At 37.6% G+C, this 21,529-nt stretch overlaps 1 protein-coding gene across 1 annotated transcript; it reads left to right on the top strand.

Moving 5' to 3' along the window:
* Window positions 1-15,919: 15,919 nt before the first annotated feature.
* LOC120090844 (pentatricopeptide repeat-containing protein At1g59720, chloroplastic/mitochondrial-like) lies at window positions 15,920-18,332 on the top strand. The gene is made up of 2 exons (XM_039048548.2): window positions 15,920-16,984; window positions 17,481-18,332. The coding sequence occupies exons 1-2, from the start codon at window positions 16,118-16,120 to the stop codon at window positions 18,306-18,308; spliced, it is 1,695 nt and encodes a 564-aa protein (XP_038904476.2). The 5' UTR covers window positions 15,920-16,117; the 3' UTR covers window positions 18,309-18,332.
* Window positions 18,333-21,529: the final 3,197 nt, after the last annotated feature.

The raw sequence follows: 21,529 nt of genomic DNA on the forward strand, positions 1-21,529 counted from the left end.
GATGGGTGGCGTGGCGAAGATCCGCACGCCTATCTCCGAAGCTTCATTGAAATTTGTAACACTTTTGTGTTCCCTAATATCTCTATTGAAGAAGTTCGACTCACGTTATTTCCATTTTCACTATGCGATCGAGCAAGAAAATGGGCATAATCCCTCAAACCAGGAGAGATAACTTCATGGGAACAGGTTGTGGAGAAATTTATGAAGAAGTATTTTCCTCCTACAGAGAATGCCAGAAGGAGGAAGTTAATCACAAATTTTGAATAAGAAGAAGACAAATCATTTAGTGACGCATGGGCGAGGTTTAAGAAATTAGTGCGCGATTGCCTGCACAATGGATTGCCGGATTGCCTCAAGATGAAGATTTTTCTATCATGGATTGAATCCTGCATCGCAGACAGCTGCCAATGCGGCAGCACCAGGTAGTCTGCTGGACAAGACTTATGATGAGGAAAAGAACATTCTGGATCGCATATCGAAAAACCATGAAGATTGGCAAGAAAGCGATCAATGAGTAAAACCCAGAGAAGGTAACGCAAATAATGGTGTCATCGCAATCAACAATCCTGGAATGTAAAAAGGGCAAGTCATCGCGATAGAACAGACAAGCACCAGTTATGCTACATGTGGAGAATTGTATTTGGTTGAAGAATGTCCATGGAACCTGCAGTCAATCTACTTTTTCAAGAACAACCCTTTTTCAAATACGTACAACCCTAGGTGGAGAAACCACCCTAATTTTGCTTGGAAAAATAATCAACAACAAGGCTATCAACCTATAGCGCAAAAAGAAAGACCACCAGGATTTTTTCAACGAACTAACGGTCAATAGCAACAATAAGCCAGCAACTCTCAAGCACCACCATCATCCTCTCTGGAGAACATGTTACAACAGTACATAAAAAAGAATGAGATGGTTCTCCAGAAGTAGGCGACTTCCTTACGCAATATAGAAATCCAAATAGGACAGATTGCGGGAGAGCTGAAGAATTGACCGCAGGGGACCCTACCAAGCTCAACTGAGCTCCCATGTAACCCAAGGAACAAAGGGAAAGAACACTGCCAAGCAGTCACCCTGCGAAGTGGAAAGACGACAACGGAAGTAGGGAAGGAGCCTAGTAGAACCAAGTCAAATGCGATGGAATCAAAGAAATCGTTGATGCAACATGAGTAAGAAGAGCCCGAGATGATGGAACCTGAAGTTGCGACCACCTCTAAGCCTCCAGACCATGGAATAGTGAAGATGCAGTTACCGTCATTCCCTCAAAGGTTTAAAAAGAAGCAAAACGGTGAAGGTCAGTATCATCGCTTCCTAGAAATATTAAAACAACTACACATCAATATTCCATTTACAGAAGTGATAGAGTAGATGCCGAAATATGCCAAGTTTTTTTAAGGATATGGTGTCGAAGAAAAGAAGCACAGGAAAATTCACTACGGTGGCATTAACACAATAATCCAACTGAAGATGTGCGACCCAGGAAGCTTTACAATACTCTGCTCGATAGGAGGGATCTACATCGGTCAAGCATTATGGGATCTTGGGGCAAGCATAAATTTGATGCCCCTTTCAATCTTCAAACAAATGAATGTAGGACAGCTGACACCCACAACGGTGACTCTCCAGCTTGCAGACAGGTCCCTAGTACACCCTGAAGAAAAGTTGAAGGATGTCTTGGTCACAATCGATAAATTCATTCTACCTGCAGACTTCATCATTCTAGATTATGAGGCAGAAAAAATGTGTCAATCATATTGGGACAACCATTCTTGTCTACTGGTCGTGCTTAAATAGATGTGCACAAAGGAGAGATCGTGATGAGCATCAATGGAAAGAAGCTTAGGTTTAACATCATCAAGGCGATGAAGTTTCCAGAAGATGAAGGCCTATAAGATTATGATGATGAACACAGTTGCGATGAAGAGTTGGAGTTCGAAGAAGAAAATGAAGATAAAGAGGATGCGATAACATCCTTAGAAACCTGCCATGTAATAACAAAGACAGTGAACAATGAAAAAAAGTTGAATTTAGATGATGAGAGAAGAACGCAGAAACCTTCCTTAAAGCAACCACCCACACTGGAGCTAAAACTCTACCAAATCATTTAAAGTACGTTTTTCTTGGCCAAAATAAAACCTTGCTAGTAATGATATCCTCTGCGTTACCGAAAGAAAAAATAAATGCGCTGCTCAGTATTCTTAAGAAGTATATTAAAGTAATCGGGTGGACGCTAGCAGATATAAGAGGTATTAGCCCGACGTACTGCATGCATAGAATTTGGCTCGAAGAAAACCAGAAAGGCTCTATAGAACCTCAACGTAGACTGAACCTTACGATGAAAAAGGTTGTTAAAAAAGAGATCATTAAATGGTTAGATGCTGGCATCATATACCCTATCGTCAATGGCACGTGGGTTAGCCTCGTGCAATGCGTTCCCAAAAAAGGCAGAATGACAGTAGTTCCGAATGCAAATAACGAGTTAATCCCCATAAGAACCGTCATTGGCTGGCAGATTTGTATGGACTATCAGAAGCTCAATGCGGCGACTAAGAAAAATCATTTCCCTTTACCTTTCATTGATCAAATGCTCGACCGGCTAGCAGGGAATGACTATTTCTGTTTTCTTGATAGGTATGCGGGCTATAACCAGATCATGATCGCACTAGAAGATCAAGAAAATACCACATTCACCTGCCCATATGGAATGTTCTCTTTTCACCGCATGTTGTTTGGATTATGCAATGTGCCAAGCACGTTTTAAAGGTGCATGATGGCAATTTTCTCCGAGTATCTCGAGGACTCAGTGGAAATCTTTATGGACAATTTCTCAGTTTATGGGCAAATGTATGAAGTCTGTCTGAAAAACTTGGAGAGAATATTGAAAAGATGCGAAGAGACCAATCTGGTGCTGAATTGGGAGAAATGTTATTTCATGGTTAAAGAAAGAATTGTGCTCGGGTACAAGGTTTCAAATGAGAGGCTAGAGGTGGATAAAGCAAAAATTGAGGCCATCGAAAAACTTCCACCTCCAGCAAATGTGAAGGTGTTAAGGAGTTTCTTAGGACATATAGGGTTCTACAGACGATTTGTGAAGGACTTTTCAAAAATAGCTCGACCGTTGAATGCGTTGCTAGAACCTGATAGAACTTTTGTCTTTGATTCACAATGCCTCAATGCATTCAAAGCACTGAAGGACGAATTGATTACAATGCCTATTTTGATCGCACCCGACTAGACAAATCCATTCGAGTTGATGTGCGATGCCAGCGATTATGTGATGGGGGCAGTGTTAGCACATAAGGAAAAAACAATATTACATCCCATCGCATATGCGAGCAGAACATTGAACTCCACCCAGGCGAACTACTCTACCACAGAGATGGAGTTTCTAGTGGTGATCTTTGCGATTGAAAAATTCAGACCTTACTTATTGGGATATAAAGTTATAGTCACACCGACCACTCAGTAATAAGATATTTAATGACCCAAAAAGATGCAAAGTCGAGGCTAATTCGATTGGTTCTCCTATGCCAAGAATTTAATATAGAGATATTCGACTGCAAGGGAACAGAGAACCAGGTCGCTGACCATTTATTGAGATTATAGAATCCTAAAGTGGATTGCATTCAGTTGAAGGTGAACGCATCCTTCCCGGATGAACAGTTTCTTAAAATTGAAGAACTACCCTGGTATGCAGATATTGTCAATTTCTTGGTCTGCAAACAATTTCTGGAAAATTACACATCCCACCAAAAGAAGCGGCTCATTCATGAATGTAAATCCTATTACTAGGACGAGCCGAATCTTTACAGAAGGAGACCAGACCAGATCTTGCAACTCTATGTGCCAGAGACTGCTTTTCAACGCATACTTTCTCAATGCCATAACTCACCCTATGGCGGACATTTTGGGGGACAATGCACAACAGCAAAAGTTTTATAAAGCGGGTATTACTGGCCAACTCTATTTCAGGATGCGCAGACTATTCTATGAAATGCGATAAGTGTCAGCGCACTGGAAACATTTAAGAGAAAAATGCGATGTCGATGAACACTATATTGGAATTGGAACTTTTCGGCGTCTGGGGCATAGATTTTATGGGACCATTTCCACCATCAAATGGTCACAAATACATTCTGTTGGCCGTCGATTATGTTTTCAACTGGATTGAAGTGATATCATACGTCGCATATGATACGGAAACAGTCTCCAAATTCTTACAAAGAAACATCTTCACTCGTTTTGGCACCCCACGTGCCATAATAAGTGATGAAGGAACCCACTTTGTCAATTGTATCATTAAAAAATTGCTGCTCAAATACAATGTCCATCATAAGATCGCCACCGCATATTACCCCCAGACAAACGGACAAGTCGAAGTTTCTAATAGAGAAATCAAGCGGATTTTAGAAAAGGTGATGAATCCCTCACGAAAGGACTGAGCCATGAAACTTGATGACGCCTTGTGGGCATATAGGACTGCCTATAAAACACCCATAGGCATGTCCCCATATGTGTTGGTGTTTGGGAAGGCATGTCATCTGCCGCTGGGATTAGAGTATAAGGCGTTGTGGGCAGTGAAAAAGCTTAACTTTGTTCTGAAGGCTGCAGGAAAGGAGAGAAAACTTCAGTTACTCGAGCTGGACGAATGGAGACTTTAGGTGTATGAAAATGCAAAAATTTACAAAGAACGTACAAAGCGTTGGCATGACAAGCGACTGTGTGAAAAGAATCTCCAGGTAGGTCAGAAGGTCTTGCTATTCAATTCTAGGCTACGACTCTTTTCGGAAAAATTGAAATCACGCTGGTTCGAACCATTCATAATTAAAGAAGTATTCCCACACGATGCGGTCAAATTAACAAATGAAAAAGGGACCAGCGCATTTAAGGTAAATGGACAAAGAGTCAAGATGTATCATGGAGGAGATTTTCAACGCGAGAAAACCTCCATGGACCTGAGGAATCCAGAATGAAGAAACGAGTAGTCCCTGCGTTGATAAGCAACACACACTCACTAGGGACGATTTTTTTTTTTAGTATCCTTTTGATATTTTTCTTTCATGAATCTATCTTACTGTTTGCATGACCACTACTTTTTATAATTACCAACTATTTCTTTCATACTTTTTATCCTCTTGATATTTAGAAATGATCGTAGTAAACGATTGTGATGGAGCAATGCGATAACCTCAAACACGCGACCAGTTCGATCAACCCATTGCAATCAAGGAATCAGTCCACCGCAAAAGCAAATTTGGGGGTTGTATCTTTCCTTGCCTCATCTTATTTCAATTTTACACTTCTCGCATTTCAAGTTAATATTGCTAAATTCTATTATCGCATCCTCTTTAGTTTGACTCAATCATTGAATTTTTTATTATGTTATTTAGTCACTACATTCGCCCCGTACTAATTATGACTTCAATGATGAAATTCATACCTTTGTTTCTTACCGCATGTACTAGAGTCGAATTAATTTTAGGATAGTCAATTAATGAAACATTTCTAACATTTAGTGGACTACCAGTTTTCCTTCAAAACCATTTTTATGAAATTTCCTAAGTTCATCGCATGAGTTATTTTGACTCTCAACAATGGGGACATTGCTTTGTGTAAATTTGGGGGTGTGAGTATTGTTATTCTCAACCTTGTTACTTCTCGAAATTCTAATATATATATATATATATATATATATAACGTTGAGATCGGATCTTGCTCGTAGTTGGATGTCCGCATGACACCCGTGGGAGCAAGCCAAAACGAAGGTGGAAATCGTGATCAACACATAAACTAAGTGATCGCAACTCTGCTGCCAAATAAAAAAAAATGGGCATGAGTTTTGACTGAGAAAGAGCCCCTTGCCCGTAGTTGGATGTCATCATAACACCCGTGAGGGCAAGCAAAAACGAAGGCTAGGCACTTGGATCAGTGCACGATCACAAAAAGAATATCTGAATCACACAAGGGTAAAAATCTCTTAGAACACCCCAGTTGGAGAACGTTTGCAATAAATCATGCGATGTCCTGGAAATGAGTAAAGTTTTTTTAAAGATTAAACTTGTGGTCCTGAAATATTAGAAATATTTTAGGAAAAAATCAAGATAGAAATCAAGAAGGCATTGGTTCATGAAATTTGTTTAAGGCACCTCGAGAAGTCTAGGTAGGGTAAAGGCGGTTGACTTTTTAAAGAAAATCTTTAGTTTATGCTTGAGGACAAGCATTGCTTTAAATTTGGGGGTGTGATAACTGGTAGAAATAATGGTTATTACAACTCAAATAAGTAAAACAATGAGAGAATGTGATGGTAAAATAGGCAATATCATGTCCGAAAACGCTAAACTGAAAGGAATTGTGATTGCAAGCGCTTGTCGCATAAAAGTAGTTAATTTACCTATTTTGTGCAGGTACAATACGATGGTGCATATGAAATTGTGATCCAAAGGAATAATGCGTCAGCACGCTTGAAGATTGCGATCGTAAGTCATACGATCATGAGAAGTTTCTTAAAAAGGTGGCCGCATAAAGACCTCGCATCAAGGTGACAACATAATAAATCATGATGGGACGGAAAGTCGATAATTGTCGATTCTGAATTTAGTTGACAATCTGTTTAAAAACCACACTGTAGCAAATACACTCAACTTTCGATGACCATTAAAAAACGCAAAAAAATAGAGGAATAAATGCCGCCCATCATTGCAATCATTAGCAAGAAAGGCTGTTTCACCTTGGAATCTATAAATACCGAAGGCCACCAGTGTAAAAAGAGAGTTAGAGAGTTAATCAGTTAGTCTGTTCACGCACATATTTATACATATACATAAAGGACGGAGAGAGCAAGGAGATGAGGAAGCTGAGAGATCATTACCAAGCAGATCGAGAGACTGTCTGAAAGCAATACAAAGGAAAGAGGGTCAACACTTGCAAGAGCAAGAATCTACATTGAGAATAGAGTTGAAGTGATAAAAGAGCAGTGTAAAAGGCCACAAAAAGCAAGACATTGCTTACCTGGCTTGTTATCTCTCACATCCATTTGTTATTTTGTATTCAGTACTTTATTTACAAAAAATGGAAATCTCATTTCAATCTATGTTCAATCTCTCCATACCACGCATGAGTAGTTAAATTTCTGAATGGGTTGAGAAGTACTTAGCTAGCATGACTTAAGATTTACATTTTATGCGATCATCTTATCTTATGTATGCATCATTCACCCTTTGGACATACTTGAGAGAGTAGTTTAAAGATGGAATCTAGACTTGAGAGAGTCAGATTAGAATTTAGGCTCGAGAGAGTCGGATTAGAATCACATAAGCAAGAAATAGAAACTTAGACATAAGTTCTATTACTCTTTACACATCGCATGCGTCCTAGAAATAGGAATGATTATATGTGGTCACCTTATTTTATGTATGCATCATTCATGATCGCATAGGCAAGAGTAGAGGCTTAGAAATAAGTCCTATCGACTGTTTCGCATGCACATCGCATGCGTTCTAGAAATAGGAATTATGGTATTTTGCATTGAGAAATGAAGTGTTGTTATTTGTGTGTAGCATGATCGCATATCTTGTGCACAATCTTAGGAAATGTTAGATAAACCCCTTCATTACATATTTATTGTAAATCTACGATTTTATCAACTCTGCGTTCAACTCCGTCGCATAGGAAAACTCTCACTCAAAACAATATCCACTTTATTTATTTACCATCGCAATAGAATCGAAGATTCTGTCGCATATCTACTTAGTAGTCCCCGTGTTCGACCCTGGACTTACCAGGAAACCTAAGAAGGTTTATACTTGGACCTTGTTAGGAAAACTTGCATGATCACCACACAACGCACATCACCGCAAACTCACACCATAACACATCACAATTCGATGCATCAAGTCCCTAATTGAGGCTGAAGCTACTTTTCTTTTTATTTTTAATGAACTCTTTTGATTTGCATAGATGTCTTCTCGCATTGCTTTGATGACCGAAATTCGTCAAAAAGGGAAAGAGAGGTGACTCTTTTAGGAGGCTTTAAGGCGAGGTAACTAGTCTTACTAATGATGAATCTACTAGACAACATTCTGCCTATCTCTCCTCTTACCTTGTTCCTCCAATGAGTCGTTGGTCTCTCTATTTCCATATCGAAACTCCTCTTCCACGTACTTTTATTTTCCTTGCGACTTCTCCGAGGTGGGTGGTGAAATGAAACTACTAGCACAAAGTTTTGCTCTTTGGTAGAAAGTTGGTCTAGGCGACCTTCTCCCCCATTTGGATATCATGATCCATCTGAGGTGATTATGAGAACTATGAATGATTTTTGCAATGTGAGACTTTGGTGTTCATATATCCTTTCTTTCTTGTTTTTTTAGTACTTCGATCAACCTTGACACATATTCGTACGAGGTCGGCCACGTAGCTTGTTAACTTTGACTGGCTCTTCTTGTCTTCCTTTTCTAAGGCCTTTTTTCCCATTGCAACATCAACGATGAGCATGGCTAACTGTTAGGATTGGTGTCCTAATTCTCCCGGAGTCTCATAGTTTGTAGTCTATACACATTGTTATGAATAAAATAAGAGTTATTTTATTTGGCATTTACTCATGTCCAATAAACAAAGCTCCATGGTTATTGTATGTGAACTTAAGCATGTATATGGGATATGCAAGTGGATCATGCCTTAAATGATAACCTAAAAAGGTCTGTAGTATAAGGATTAAGGTGGGATACCTGATCCTAATGACACTACGGATACGACCCATTTTGTAAAGGTTTGCAAGTGTTGTGAACTACTATGGAAGATAGATCCTGACCATTCGTGTGAAGATATGCAAGCAGGGGTGTCCTATACAAAGAGTTTATATAAGAACGGACCACGAGATGACTAGTCTCTTTATATAACGCCGTTGATACTTGAGACTTACATCTCACCTAAACGACCATAGGTTACATGACCTCAATTCTGAGTATTTTTGGAACTTCTGCTTTTAAGGGCGGTCCTATGATTAGTATGGGTTAGAATAGCCAAATTGCCAACTCAACATGTCTACCTTTTCGGGGACTTGTCTGATTTGGGAGCTAGGAACAAAGTTACACAAGATGGAATTCACTCCTTCCTTGAAGCAGAGGTAAGTAGATAGATTGCTCCCTTAAGGGCTCGAAGTGGATATGAATATTTCATCTTTTTCATAGATGATTATTCAAGGTACGGGTATCTCTACTTGATGGAACGTAAGTTTGAAGCCCTTGACAAGTTTAAGGAGTATAAGGCTGAAGTTGAAAACTTGTTAGGTAAAAAGATAAAAACACTACGATCTAATCATGATGAAGAGTATATGAACCTCCAATTCCATAACTATATGATAGAACATAGGATTGTGTTCGAACTCTCGGCCCCAGATACATCTCAGCAGAATGGTATATCAGAAAGGAGAAACAGAACCTTGTTGGACCTGGTTCGGTCTATGATGAGTTATGCTCATCTTTCAGACTCGTTTTGGGGTTTTACAGTGGAAACTGCATGCTATATCCTAAACAACATTCCCTCGAAAAGTGTTTCTGAAACACCTTTTGAGCTATGGAGAGGCCGTAAAGGTAGTTTATGCCACTTCAGGATTTGGAGGTGTTCGGCACATGTACTAGTGACTAACCCAAAGAACTTGGAACCACGTTCGAAGGTTTGCTTCTTTGTAGGCTACCCCAAGGAAACGAGGGGTGAATGCTTCTATGATCCGAGTAAGAATAGAGCGCGTGTTTCTACAAATGTTATCTTCTTCGAAGAAGACCACATCTGGGATCATAAGCAACGAAGAAAACTCGTTTTACGTGAGATTTCTAGTGAGACTGAGACTGCTGAGGGTTCAACAAGAGTTATTGAACAGACTGACAGTTGAACAAGAGTTGTTGAGGTCGGTACATCTAGTCAACCAGCTCAAGAGTTGAGACTGCCTCGGTGTAATGGGAGGATTATGAACCACCAGATTGCTACATGGATTTAATTGAAGCCCAAAACGCCATTTCTAATGATAGGGTCGAGAAACTGTTGTCTTTTAAAAAAGCAATGGAGGATGTTGACAAAGATGAATGGGTTAAGGTCATGAACCAGAAAATGAAGTCTATGTACTTCAATAACGTCTGAGAGCTTGTTGATCCACCTGATGGGGTAAGACCTATTGGGTGTAAGTGGATCTTTATGCAAAAGAGAGGTATAGATGAAAAGGTGCAAACCTTTAAGGCTAGACTCGTGGCAAAGGGTTATACCCAGGTTGAGGGAGTTAACTATGAGGAAACTTTCTCACTTATTGTCATGTTGAAGTCTATCTGGATTCTCCTGTCCATAGCCACATTTTATTATTATAAAATATGGCAAATGGACGTCAAGACTACCTTTCTTAATGGTAATCTGGATGAGACCATCTATATGATTCAACCAGAGAGGTTCATTGTTCCAATCAAGAGCAAAAAGTTTGCAAGCTTAATAGGTCCATTTATGGGCTGAAACAAGCATCTAGATCTTGGAACATCAGATTTGACATTGCTGTCAAGTCATTTAGCTTTGACCAGAATGTTGATGAGCCTTGTGTTTACAAGAAGATCATCAATAGCTCAGTAGCTTTCCTGGTACTATATGTGGATGATATCCTATCATTTGAAATGTTGTAGGGTATCTGATTGACATTAAGAGTTGGCTAGCTGCCCAGATCCAAATGAAAGATTTAGGTGAGGCACAATATGTTCTCGGGATTCAGATCATCCAGGATCAAAAGAACAAACGGTTGGTCTTGTCTCAGGCATCATACATTGATCAAATATTGATCAGATATAGGATGCAGGATTCCAAGAGGGGTTTATTACCCTTCAGACATGAAATCATTTTGTCTAAGGATCAATGTCCTGAGACACCTCAAGAGGTTGAGGAAATGAGATGGATTCCCTATGCTTCTACTGTAGGAAGCTTGATGTATGCAATGTTGTGTACTCGACCCAACATTTGCTATGCAGTAGGGATTGTCAATCGGTCTCAGTCCAATCCAGGATTTAATCACTGGACGAAGGTCAAGATGATCCTAAAGTATCTTCGGAGAACGAGGAACTACATGCTTGTATATGGAGATAAGGATCTGATCCTTATAGGATACAACGTTGCTGATCCCTTTACAAAGGCCTTCACGGCTAAAGTGTTCGAGGGTCACCTAGAGAGTTTGGGTCTGCGGGACATGCATCATCTTGTCTAAGGCAAGTGGGAGATGATACTAGGGCATGCTCTAGTTTATTGTATATTGTACATTTTGATATTGTATTGTACATTACTCTCTCGAGTCATTAGAACAAGGGGGAGATTGTTGGGATTGGTGTCCTAATTCTTCAGAGTCTCGTTGTTTTGTAAAGATACACATTGTTCAATGAATAAAATAAATGTTATTTAATTATAGCATTTACTCATATCCAATAAACAAAGCTCCTTAGTTATCTTATGTGAACTTAAGCATGTATATGTGATACACAAGTGGATCATACCTTAAGTGATAATCTAAATAGGTTTGTAGTATAAGGATTAAGGTGGGATACCTGATCCTGGTGACACTATGGATACGGCCCGCTTTGTAGAGGTTTTCAAGTGTTGTAAACTACTATAGATGGTTGATCCTGACCATTCATGTGGAGACGTGGAGTGGGATGTCCTATACAAAGAGTTTGTATAAGACCTGGACCACGAGATGACTAGACTCTGTATATAACGCCGTTGATACTAGAGATTTACATCTCACCTAAACGACCATAGGTGACATGATCTCAATCCTAAGTGTTTTGGGAACTCCTGCCTTTGAGGGCGATCCTTTGATTAGTATGGGTGAGAGTGGCCAAATTGCCAACTCAACATGCCTACCTTTTTTGGACTTGTCTGATCTGGGAGCTGGAAACTCAATCCACAAGATGGAATTCACTCTTTTCTCGAAGCAGGGATAAGTAGAGAGATTGCTCCCTTAAAGGTTGATTCTGGGGCTTGAACATCATGACCATAACTTCTCTTTAAAAGAGAAGACTCAGTCATGGTAGGACTATGACTTATGTTCATTAGAGGGATCAGTGGTACTTAAGGAGACAGATGTACCTACAGGGGTATAACGGTTATTGGCCCAGTTGTACTTACGAGCGATCTGTGAAGGGTTGTGCCCAGTGTTGATTGGTTAAGATGGACACATAATATATTTGTGGTAAGGAAAGTTCAGCTGTCGATCTTTAGTGGAGTGCCTGGCAATTAACGGATGGTGGATCCCGTGACTAAAGAATTTAGTCAGTTATTCATGTACCGTTAGAGCTTCGAGCTACAGGTCCATAAGGTCCCCTTGGTAGCTCAATGAATTCAGTTGAGGATCAGTTCTTGGTGTTGATTTGAAATGTTCAAATTGACAATAGGTATTTTGATTATATGTGATATAATCGGTATGATGTATGAGATATATCTAGTGAATGATTGATGTAAATGAGTTTTACATTAAGTACTATGGAATAGAAAAAGAACTATGGTTTATATGTTTCATGAGATGAAATATTAAAACTATAGGTTATAAATATAGTATAATAAGTTGGTTATCATTTATATTTATAATAATATTAATTACTGGATAATTAATTCTTTTTCTTTTAAATAACCAAAGTAGTAGGTGGTTATTGAATCGTGGTAACCGTAAGTTTAAAAGGAAAGTGGTTTCCTATTTTAAAAATAATTTTTTACAAAAGATTGAAAAAGTTTTGAGTTTTCTCTCTGCGCAAAAGAAACTTACGAAGTCGACAAGTAAATTCGGATTTACTAAACGACGGTTGGACGAGCTAAATGATCGTGCAAAGTAGAGCTAAACGATCGTGCAGTATTTACTAAACGATCGCATAGTTTGGCTAGACGATCGCTGGCCCAAGGTAAACGATCATGTAGAGTCTGTAGGCGATAGACCGAGCTAAACGATGAGTTAAACGATCGCATAGCTTTTGCTAGACGATTGGGCATCAACCTATGCGATAGATATCCACCATCTCCCACTTGCCCAGTCGTATACGCAATCGTTGTTTCCTCCATTCGTCTGCCTCATACCAAGTCTAAACATAGCCCACCCTTTGGATTCTCACACCGAGAATACCAAGGTTGCCTTGTTGGTGGTGGCAGACTAAACTTTACACCGTCGAGGTTTTCTAGAGGTCGTTCGTGGTGCTGTGGAAGTCATTCGTGTTGCTGAGGAGTTTGTGACCGAGGCCATCGTTGAGGATGAGCGCGAAGTGTTCGTGTGGTGTTGTAGTCGTGTAGATCGAGCGCTCGTGGTTTCTGTTGTTCAATCATAGTCACGCAACGGAGCGTGGAGACGCATCCTCATATGTACGTAGAGTTTAATCTCTGTTCATTTGAGTTTATTCATGTTGTAATTTCTCTGTATGAATTGTATAACCGTTTTTATTGAAGTCAATTGTAAATGCATTGTTTATTCATGATTGTAATTTGGAATAATCTTGTTCCACTGCTCATGGAAATCTTGATTTCGATTTCCTTCATCTAGTGCATCATTGTGTGATTGGTGGAGAGCTTGCACTTCTTCCTCATAAAACTCAAGGATGGATCTTGAATTCCTTACTTGAAGTGAATGTACATGGAAATCCTTTAGCTCTTGATTTGTTTCTCCAGCCATTTCCTTCCTTTCTTGTGTTGGAGTCTCCCCCTACTAGACTTCTGAGGATTACCCTTACTTCTCTCACAGATGGTCTTTGCCCTCTATCTTTAAAGCTATCTTTGGTCGGCCTCGAACCATCTGCTGACGACATCTGCTTTCATTTTTCAATCGGCCAAGATCCTGACAAATTCCCTTAAATATCCATTGTGAATTAGGGCAACTGCATGTAATCTTTAGTCATATGGTCGTGGTCTCGATGGAAGAAACAATATCTCTGTTTATCCCTATGATGTGGCCCTGTCTTCATTTGATCTAGTCCTCTCGAAAGGTTTATATGCTTTATCTCTATAAATATTTGTTCTACTGGGATAGTGGTTGGAGTGTACTTCTCACGTCTTATAATATTGTTGAACTTTTTCTGTTCTTGGTCGTCTAATCCACGTCGCTTAATCTCTGGCTATACTCTTTTGGTCATCATACCTCCCAAGGCCAAAGTGGAAGTGACCATTTCCTCAACTTATTTGCTATTCCCTTTTATCGTATTTGCTCCTCGACGCTCATATACCTGTGTGCTCTGGTAACCAACTGTATATGGGTCTTTGCTTCCCTTTTTTCTAAGGATCTTAGGAACCCCTCATCTCGTAGTCCATTGTAGAAGTAACACACCAAAATTAATAACACCAAAAAATACAACTGAATTGGAATATAGAGGAATTAAAAAAAAAAAAAACAGAGAGAGAGAGAGTAACACACCAACCTCAAACTAATTAAGTATTCTGTATTAGTTTGGGTTGCATAATAAAACAATAAAAATAGGTTAGAAAAAAATCTATAAATACTTATAATGTAGGAAGAGAACTAGTTCGAATAGAGAAGTATCTATGTTACTTTTGTGAAGTACGATATGGATGGAGTCCACGGGTTGCTGGATCAAAACACAATGAGGCACCCTACCACCTACCAAACAACCAAGAGTTAGAACTTAATAATATGAAAATAACATAACCAAACATTAGAAAGTAGAGAAGGAGAAATCGGAGTTAAACAACTCATCGGATTGACAAAATAAATCTTGGGCAATGGAGGCTCTCAGCAAATAGAGAATGATCAATGTTGTTATATAGGAAAAGTGAAAGGAGAGGGGTGGTTGTTGAACATTAATAATAGTTCCAACAAATATTAAAAAAAAGTGTGACCAGCCTCATAATATTAAGTTTACATCATGGGTAAATGAACTCAAATCCAATTAATAAACTGGTTGAGTAATTAATGAAGTAGTTGAATGGGAAGTGGAAATACGTAAGTGGAATAAAATCAACAAACAATCAAAACAGTCATTACTAAAGTTGGTGGACTGTTTAATATATAAAGTAACTAATAATGCATAATATTGAAAATGTGCAAAATGTGTGAGTATGATCGAGTATGTTCAAGCATGATCGAGTATGAATGATTGAGTATGATCGAGTATGATTGAGTATGTTCAAGCATATCGAGTATGATCGAGTATGTTAAAGCATGATCGAGTATGAACGATTGAGTATGATCAAGCATGACCGATTATGAATGATCGAGTATGATCGAGTTTGTTCAAGCATGATTGAGTATGAACGATCGAGTATGATCAAGTAATTCTTTCTCCGAGATTTCATCTTCTACAATTCTAATAGCTGAAAAATCAAAATAAGGTATGAAATTAAAATTTCAGGAGAAAGACTCATCATTGGTCGATCTAGGGTTTAGAAAACAAACTTGAAGTGGACAACGCTCTCCCCCACCAAGCTGCAATTTTTCAACCAGTCCCCGTGCATATTCAACAACCAACGATCGAAGCAACATCGAGGACCAAAAACAAACCGTACAATGGGTTATGGGTGAACGGAGGACTGTCAAAGCGGCAAGGACATGGTTGAGGAGAAGATTGAAACGGCGAGGGGGAAAGGGAAAACACCAGATTTGTGAGAAAATAACAAATTTGTGAAGAAAACATCATATACGTGAAGGAAAATGAAACGGTACATATGATACGTATGAGAGAGAGGCATGGTTGAGGACAAGCTTGAGGAGAAGATTGAAGCGGCTAGGGTTTCAGAGGATGGTTGAGAGAAACAGTGACATACGATACACGAAGGAAAATCGGTGAGATAAGATAATGGACCAATGATATACCATCTCATGTTGGGCCTCCAAACAATCCTCCATAAAATCCTAACTCAATTGATGTTGACTACTAAAAGGCACAATCTAAAACATCCGTCGAGATTTCTTATTAATCTGTAAAACAAACAAATGAATAAATGAAATAGTCCAGAACATAATCTTAAAGCAAGAAAGCTTTGCGGCCTGTCTCGTCTTCCTCTGCTGAGACTTTACTTCTTAAGTCCCAAAATTGGGAGCTTCAAAAAACAGTTAAAGAACTGGAAGAAGAACAACGATTTGCGTCTCTCATACAAAAATGTCCCAACATGAGAGTGCTCCGCCAGCTTCACGCCCACATTCTCACACGCCCTCTTCCCCTTTCCACATTTTCCTTTGCGCTTTCCAAAATCGTTGCCTTCTGTGCTCTTTCTCCGCTTGGCAACGTCGACTATGCCCGTTCAGTTTTCGCTCAAATCTCACACCCCAACATCTTTTCTTGGAATTCTATGATCAAGGGCTGTTTCCAGATTCAAAACCCCTCCAAAGAACCCATAATGTTGTTCAAGAAGCTTACTGAAACAGGGTACCCTGTTCCCAACTCCTTCACTCTGGCTTTTGTTCTCAAGGCCTGTGCTCTTGTTACAGCGTTTGGAGAGGGCTTACAGGTTCATTCCCATGTTTTAAAAGATGGGTTTGGTGGTAGTCTGTTTGTACAAACCTCGTTGGTTAACTTTTATGGGAAATGCGAAGAGATTGGTCTTGCCAGGAAGGTGTTCGACGAAATGCCTGTGAGAAACTTGGTGGCCTGGACTGCGATGATTAGTGGGCACGCGAGAGTTGGAGAAGTGGATGAAGCTATGGAGTTGTTTAGGGAGATGCAGAAGGCTGGGATTGAACCGGATGAGATGACTCTAGTGAGTGTGGTTTCGGCTTGTGCCGTGGCAGGGACCTTGGATATTGGCTGCTGGTTGCATACTTATATTAAGAAATATTTTGTTTTTACTGATCTCGTGCTTAGCACTGCACTTGTAGATATGTATGCTAAATGTGGATGCATTGAGAGGGCAAAGCAGGTTTTTCTCCAAATGCCTGTGAAAGATACAACAGCTTGGAGCTCCATGATTATGGGATTTGCATATCATGGACTTTCAGAGGATGCTATAAACGCGTTTCAACAAATGTTGGAAACTGAGGTAACGTATGATGATATGCAAGTTTCTTATAGGTTAATAATTTTGAAAAGCTTCACTTACATTTTTTAACTTCTAATTTCAGTTCTTATCAGATTAACACTGATGCAGCATATTGATTAGACTAATAAGTGATGGTTTTGTATCACGTGACACAAGAGAAACTGAACAAAATGAAGGAAGACATTCAAGAAAATTTAATGACCAAGTAGACGAAATACATTATAAATCATATATTTTAGCTTATTATCATTATTATCTTTATTAGCCTAATCTCTTGTACCACACTCATACGTACAATTAACATGTCACATCAATATTTAGACAACGATAAAGATTTAGAACTCTAGTGACACATTTCTTCCTTTACAAGTTCATTCTTCTCTGTGTCAGTTCTAGTTCTTGTTTTATAGAAGTTATGGATGTTGATAGTTCTGCACTTATTAAGATAAAACTTGTTTTCTTGCTTTTCCCAATTACTTTCAGTTGTGATTTTCAGGTGATGCCGGACCATGTAACTTTCCTTGCCATTTTATCAGCATGTGCTCACGGTGGACTTGTCTCTGAAGGTCGAAGATTTTGGTCACTCATGCTTGAATTTGGCATTGAGCCATCAGTTGAGCATTATGGTTGCAAAGTTGATTTACTGTGCCGGTCAGGTCTTGTTGAAGAAGCTTATAGAATCACTAAGACAATGAAAATCCCCCCGAATGCCGCAACTTGGCGGAGCTTGCTAATGGGTTGCAAGAAGAAAAAGCTGTTGAATCTAGGCGAGATCATCGCCAGGTATCTTCTTGAGCTAGAACCCTTAAATGCAGAGAACTATATTTTGATTTCAAATTTGTACTCTTCTCTTTCACAATGGGAGAAGATGAGTGAACTAAGAAAGGTAATGAAGGAGAAATGCATTAAGCCGATACCAGGTTGTAGCTCGATTGAAGTTGATGGTGTTATACATGAGTTTGTGATGGGTGATCAGTCCCATCCGGAGGTGAAAATGTTGAGAGAGTTTATGGAAGAAATGTTGGTTCGAGTCCGGGATTCGGGGTATAGGCCTAGTATTTCAGATGTGCTTCACAAAGTTGTGAATGAAGAGAAAGAAGGTGCTCTAGGTGAGCATAGTGAGAGATTTGCAATGGCATATGGGCTACTAAAAACTAGAGCACCTGTTGTGATTAGGGTAGTGAAGAATCTGAGGGTGTGTGGAGATTGTCATGAAGTGATTAAGATAATTAGTATGATATATGAAAGGGAAATCATTGTACGAGATCGAGTTCGATTCCATAAATTCATAAAAGGTAAATGTTCTTGTAAGGATTTCTGGTGACTAATGTGCTTATATTTTCTCTCATGCGTAATCTTTTTCCTTCTGTTTTATATCATTTTCTCCCACACGATGAAAGATAAAATTGAAATCTCAACCTTTTTTTTGTTGAAATTGAAATTCATTGTAATTTGGGTGAGGAACGTGATGCAAGCTTACTTGCACAATGGTTGCATGGTTCATGGATGTACAAAAATACATGTCTTCAAGGCTTTTGAAGTTTGTATGATTCAACCCAATTGATAATGATTTAGTTTTTAAAATTTATGTTTGTAGCCTTCTAATCTTTTTTTATTGTTGTTTTCATCTATTTTAAAGGACTTGAAATTCTAAAGTTAAAATAATAATAATAATCTTTTTATTGTTTTTATTTATCATTATTATTATTTTTTATCAAAACCTCACTTGACTTTTGAAAATAGTAGTAGAATGGATAACAAAATATAGTATGCTATAGGTAGTGTATACTTTGGTATTGAAGCTAAAGTAAATTCATTTTCTAAAAATTGATTTTTCATAGTATACACTTGGTTTGTATTTGTTAATAATATTTTCTTTGGGTGCTATCTTTAAAAAAAAAATTGAACAACTAATCTCTCGAAACGATGGTCAAATCCAAACTTCAGATTTTGAGTTGATAATACAAGCATTGTGCCAATTGAGCTATTCTCATTTTGGCTTTTTTTTTTGTTTTTTGTTTTTTTTTTTTTTTAATAATAAGTCAATATTCATTGAGGAAAAATGAAAGCATAAGTTTAAATAATAATAATAATAGAAAAGAGTAGGTTTTTTATATCTTGAGTGGTGTCATTATACCATGTGAAAATTACCAACGTATCTTCATTGGTCGTCATCCTCACCTCCACTATGGTTACCGATGGTTACTACCACCCTTAACTCACAATCTCTGACAGCCAATTCCGATGACTACACTCTAGCAACCACCTCCAAGGACGACCCTTTTTGGAGGAGTTGTTAGAAAGGGTACGAGATGCATGAATCGTGCAGTTGGAGTGTGAATTTTGCTTCCCGAGACAGATGTGTGTCTTCCATTCAAGTTTTCAATGAATGAATGGGTCTTCTTTTGTGACATCTTGGCGGTTGGATGGTGAATTTTGCTATCATTTTGTTACCCACTGACTATATGTAGTATGGGATTTTTAACTGCCCCAACACTTTCTGCTTCTGATGGCAACATGCTATGGGGTGGAGGTCACTTTTGTGGATCGCAGTCTCACGCGCTAATCCCTACAGGTGTCCATAGTAGGCCGGCCGCCCTACCTAAACCAATCATCATATCGGTCCCTACGACTACCTTGTTACGAACGAGCTACCAAGTTCACACTTTATCCCATCCTAAACGAACATCAAGCTGTTCGCAAGGGCCAACTTGATCCTCTTCCCCAGAGATCCCAGATGAGGGAACCCTAAAGGATCTTATCCAAAATAAATAGATCCATCCGAGTTTTTTCTTTTTTTGAAAGGTATAAGAAAGACGTAGCTATGTATTTAAAATAAAAAATTCATTTTTAAATTTATTTCACAAAGAATTCAGTTTTGATTTATGTAGTTTTAAATATTCAAATTTAGTTTTTATAATTCTAACAAAATTATAAAATATAATAAAATTTAAAACTAATATTAGTTTATGGTTAAACTTTTTGTTAAAAATATTTAGCCACGTGGATTATTTTTGGGATGGATAGAAGATGATTGTAGAAAAATCTTTTTTTTTTTTTTTTCGTGCTTGGTAAAACATATTTAAATTAAATCTATTAAAATCACTTTTTAGAAATAGCGTCAATTCCATGCTTATTTTAGAAGTAGTATCCTATTGCTTTTTAGATTTTCCTACAATCAAGCAGAGTTTTTAATGAATATTTAGGCCCGTTTGATTCATAATCTATATTCTGTTTTATATTTTTAGATTTACTGAATTAAGTGAATATGTGTTTGACAGGCAACCGAACTCTTTCTGAAAATTGTTTACGAATTTCGTGATTCAAACCATGTAAATTCTGAAAACAACCTTTTCATGTTTTCATTGATCCATAATTTGAATTTTAAAATTTAAAATGCATAATTGTATTAAATAATGTTAAAAATATTTAGAAATATAGTATATGTCATGTTATAGACTCGATTTAGTTTTTTAAAAAATTAAAATATTTATTATGTAATATATTATAGATTAGATTAAATTCCAAATTCGATCTTATGGTTAATTAAAAACATGAAGTACGACTCTGTTTTTATTTAATCCCTTGTTTTCAAATATAGGAAAATGAGTCATTTTCTTTTCTTTTCAAGTATAGCAAAACTTCAGTCTATCAATGTCATAGATGAAAAATAACACCATACTAATAGATGTCTAGTGTTAACATTATTTTCCATTAGTATAGTGTTAATATTGTTATACTTGAAAATATTTTCAATCGTCTATTTATTAAAATAATTATCCTTTTCAATTTTATACTTTAAAAATAAAATTTATTTTATATTTCAAATCTATATTCTAATTATCATGAGTTGAATGCATCAATTTTTTTTTAGAATAAAAGTATACCATGTTGTTGTTTTCTTTTAAAATAAAGCTATTCCCCTTTTCAAAGTTAATTTTTAACAAACAAAATATATCATTATAAATAATTTTTTAAAATTCTAAATTACAAACAAGTTTTTTTAAAAAAAACTTATCTATTACTCTACTTTAGCTATTATATCTCAAACAAGTTGTTTTTTATTTATTTACCAACATCAAAACTATTTTTTCAAGTTTAAGTTGAAATTTAACATCAATTTCCTTTATTTAAAGATTGATCTTTCTAGAAGTACAATTGTCAACAACTATAGCTTAATTTGGAAAATGTATTTACATGGTACATTTTATTATTATTATTATTATTTGCCAAATTGATAAAAATTAATTTCGAACTCGAGAATCAGAGGTGAAGATTAACTTTTATAAATTATTAAAACTTCAATAACGTGATTTGATTTATTTAAATCATAGAAACTACAATAGAAGCCGTGTTAGCTGGTGCATGGTCTCGTTGAAAAAAAAACGTCTTTTAATCAATTGTCTCTTGTATATTTATAACAATTTCACCTATCATTTGGCATGTGTAATGGCATGCACAAATCAAATTACACTCACAAAAAATCAATAATCCCTCAAAAAAAAAAAAAACCCAATCAAATCAAATCATCAAAAATCCGTCGAA

The sequence above is a fragment of the Benincasa hispida genome, chromosome 11, assembly GCF_027475165.1.
Source record: "Benincasa hispida cultivar pf3 chromosome 11, pf3_genome.v1.1, whole genome shotgun sequence".
Classification (NCBI taxonomy): domain Eukaryota; kingdom Viridiplantae; phylum Streptophyta; class Magnoliopsida; order Cucurbitales; family Cucurbitaceae; genus Benincasa; species Benincasa hispida.

What these genes read in the sequence shown, in the direction of transcription:
- LOC120090844 (XM_039048548.2), top strand. Translation starts at nt 16,118, where the DNA reads ATGAGAGTGCTCCGCCAGCTTCACGCCCACATTCTCACACGCCCTCTT. An exon ending in AACAAATGTTGGAAACTGAG is followed by an intron (nt 16,985 to 17,480) that starts GTAACGTATGAT and finishes TGTGATTTTCAG; the next exon opens with GTGATGCCGGACCATGTAAC.